General features: G+C 34.7%; 1 protein-coding gene across 1 annotated transcript in view; it reads left to right on the top strand.

Annotated features, from left to right (window-relative positions):
• The window catches only part of GRM1 (glutamate metabotropic receptor 1), a 391756-nt gene that overhangs the window by 330416 nt on the left and 58620 nt on the right, over window positions 1-2720 (top strand). Inside the window, exon 6 of the mRNA XM_019638971.1 lies at window positions 2544-2670. Coding sequence (XP_019494516.1) covers window positions 2544-2670 — 127 coding nt within the window. The remainder of the gene's footprint in view (window positions 1-2543; window positions 2671-2720) is intronic.

Raw genomic sequence — 2720 nt, 5'->3', positions numbered from 1 at the left:
TTCCCAGCGCTGTTCCCATATCCTAATTCCCCAATAAAAAAATCTTTAAAAAAAAAAAAAGAATATAAAACTAAGAGATTATGTTGTTTATTCAAAGCACATCAAAAATGGCTGGGTTAGTAGAACCAGGTCACATAATTAAAATCATACTTATTAAGTGAGAATAGCTCATAAAATCCTGTTAGAAAAAAAAAATTAAAATGAGTACTGGCAACCTTTTAGAAATCACCTGTACAAAGGCCTTTTTAAAGAAAAGGAAATTAGATCAGAATATTTTTGATGATACAAACTGTATCTCACCTTTTTATTCTCTAGCTGAAAACTGGTTTTCAACTTTAACGCACCTGAAAATTACCTAGGAATTACTCGCGTGCAGAGATTCTCATTCACTGGCTCTGAGACACTTACTTCCTGTCCCATCCTTCGAGAGATGTTACTCTCCAGCTATACCCTCCTACATTGAACATGATAGCTCCCTAATGAGTGTTTGCTTTACTGAGAGAACTAGAAAGAAGACGGGACTCCCACAAGTTCATCTAGGACTATGTGAATGTAGTTGGCTAATAGAGGGTCCGTTATGAAAATCCAGGGCTTTTTGTCCCTGGATCTAATGCTCTCTGCCTATGCCACTTATCACATAGTTGCAAGCAATTCATTAGCTTGGAAAAGCTTTCCCAACCTCTTTTGGACACACCCCTCCTCTCTCACTGTCTCTGTGTCTCTCTTCACATCTTTATTCCCCTGTCCTAGTGTGTGCTTCCTGCTGGGCCCTTTCATCTTGCATAAGTAGCCCCCCTTAGATCACCATTGTGCTTGAGAACTGGGGTTGAGTAGTCAGTCCTCCAGGCTATTTTACTGACACCACTGCTGACTAGGAAGAGGCTCAGAGAAAAAGCAGCCTCTTTTTCAGGTTGACCTTAGAAGGCACAAGTCTTGGCTTTGAGGTACAACAGATTTTCTCTTGTCTACATTTTTTTGGGCTTTCCCAAACTTTTCCTACTACTCCATTTTCATTTTAATTGGGGCTTATCTCATACAGGAAAGAGAACTTCTATCCTATTATAAAACATTAATATACAAAAAAAAGTTTTTAAAAGATCTAACATGATATAATAATGGAACTCAAAGACATCTTTTATTCCCTAGAGATATTCCGTTGTGGGTATATTGTCTGCCCACTGCCAAAGGATCGCCACCATTGATTAGGGCTCTTTGACTTANATACAAAGAAATTAAAAACACCAGAAATTATAAGTGTGCATATAAATATAAAATATAATAATGTTCTTATTTCAAAAATGTATTTCAAAGATGATTGTTTAAAGTAGAAATAATTGTTGTGGGGGGGCTTATAAATATGTATAAGTAAAATATATTAAAATAATAACCCAAAGGATGAGAGGGGGTAATGGAAGGCTATTGCTATAGGAGTCTACATTATACATGAGTCTATATTACACATGAAGTTGTATAATTCTATTTGAAGGTAGACTGTGATAAGTTAATGGGTGTATTGTCATGCCTACAACAACCACAAAAACAACAAAGAGGTTTAGTAAGTATGCCAATATTAGGGATAAAATGCTAAAAATTCTAAAAAATTCTCAGTCCCAAAGAATGCAGAATAACAGGAAAAAGAAATAAAGAACAGATGAGACAAAAGAAATAACTGACTCATACCAGCCACATCAATGATTATAATAAATGTAGATGTCCTAAACACATCAGTAGAAGGCAGAAATTGTCAGACAGGAGATGAAAAGCAAAATCTAATTATGTGCTGTTTACAAGAAAGTCACTTCAAATGTAATGTGTTTTGATGTTTGTTTTTGTATTGTGTAAGTGAAAAAGTGCTTACCAAACAAATTGAAGATCGGAGAAAGTTTAAACTGCTTGGATAATAAGCAATTCTTCAGTAATTTTGAGCTAGTGATATTTCTTCCAACAATTTATGTGATCTTTTCAATTCACTAGAGTAAGTAATAAGGACAACAATAGGGTTATACTTTCTTAGCCATCATTCTGTTTTTACATATACAAAGTTTCTCAGACTTTCATAATTATAACAAAAAACCCATAATCCCTCAGTTTTGATGAATAAATAAGGTTTTATTACATAGAAATATTTGTGTTTAAACATTAGTTGCCCTTTCAGAGAAGAAAAATATAATTTTACTTTTCTAAAAATAATTAATAGATAATAATATTAAAAGATAATAATAAATAAGGATGAAATTCAACTGTTCCATTTCTAGCTCAGCAAAAGATAAAGCATTCCATTCTCTTTATCAAAGAAATTGTTATTGAAAAGCCTTAAAATCCAGCATGGAATGAATTGAAATTCACATGTGAACTCTAAGATAATCAGGTAATTTCAATCCATGTACTGAGTGAGGTTCCTTGACATATAGGATTTTTTTTTTAAGTTACTTGGTGTTTTTTTTTTTTTGTCTTATCATAGTATGAAAACAAGTCCACATCTGAAATAGAAGACTTCCAGGAGAAGCCATCTTTAAGGCACATGACATATCTCTCTGTTACAGGTCATACGGAAGGGAGAAGTGAGCTGCTGCTGGATTTGCACGGCCTGTAAAGAGAATGAGTACATGCAAGACGAGTTCACCTGCAAGGCTTGTGACTTGGGCTGGTGGCCGAATGCAGATCTCACAGGTAGGACTTCCACACTCATCAACCGTGTCCCTAACGATCCGCCTTTCCAA

This window comes from Hipposideros armiger, unplaced genomic scaffold, assembly GCF_001890085.2.
Source record: "Hipposideros armiger isolate ML-2016 unplaced genomic scaffold, ASM189008v1 scaffold_41, whole genome shotgun sequence".
NCBI classification, from domain to species: domain Eukaryota; kingdom Metazoa; phylum Chordata; class Mammalia; order Chiroptera; family Hipposideridae; genus Hipposideros; species Hipposideros armiger.
The sequence above is the reverse complement of the archived record's forward strand: the minus strand, read 5'-3'. Positions and strand labels throughout refer to the sequence as shown.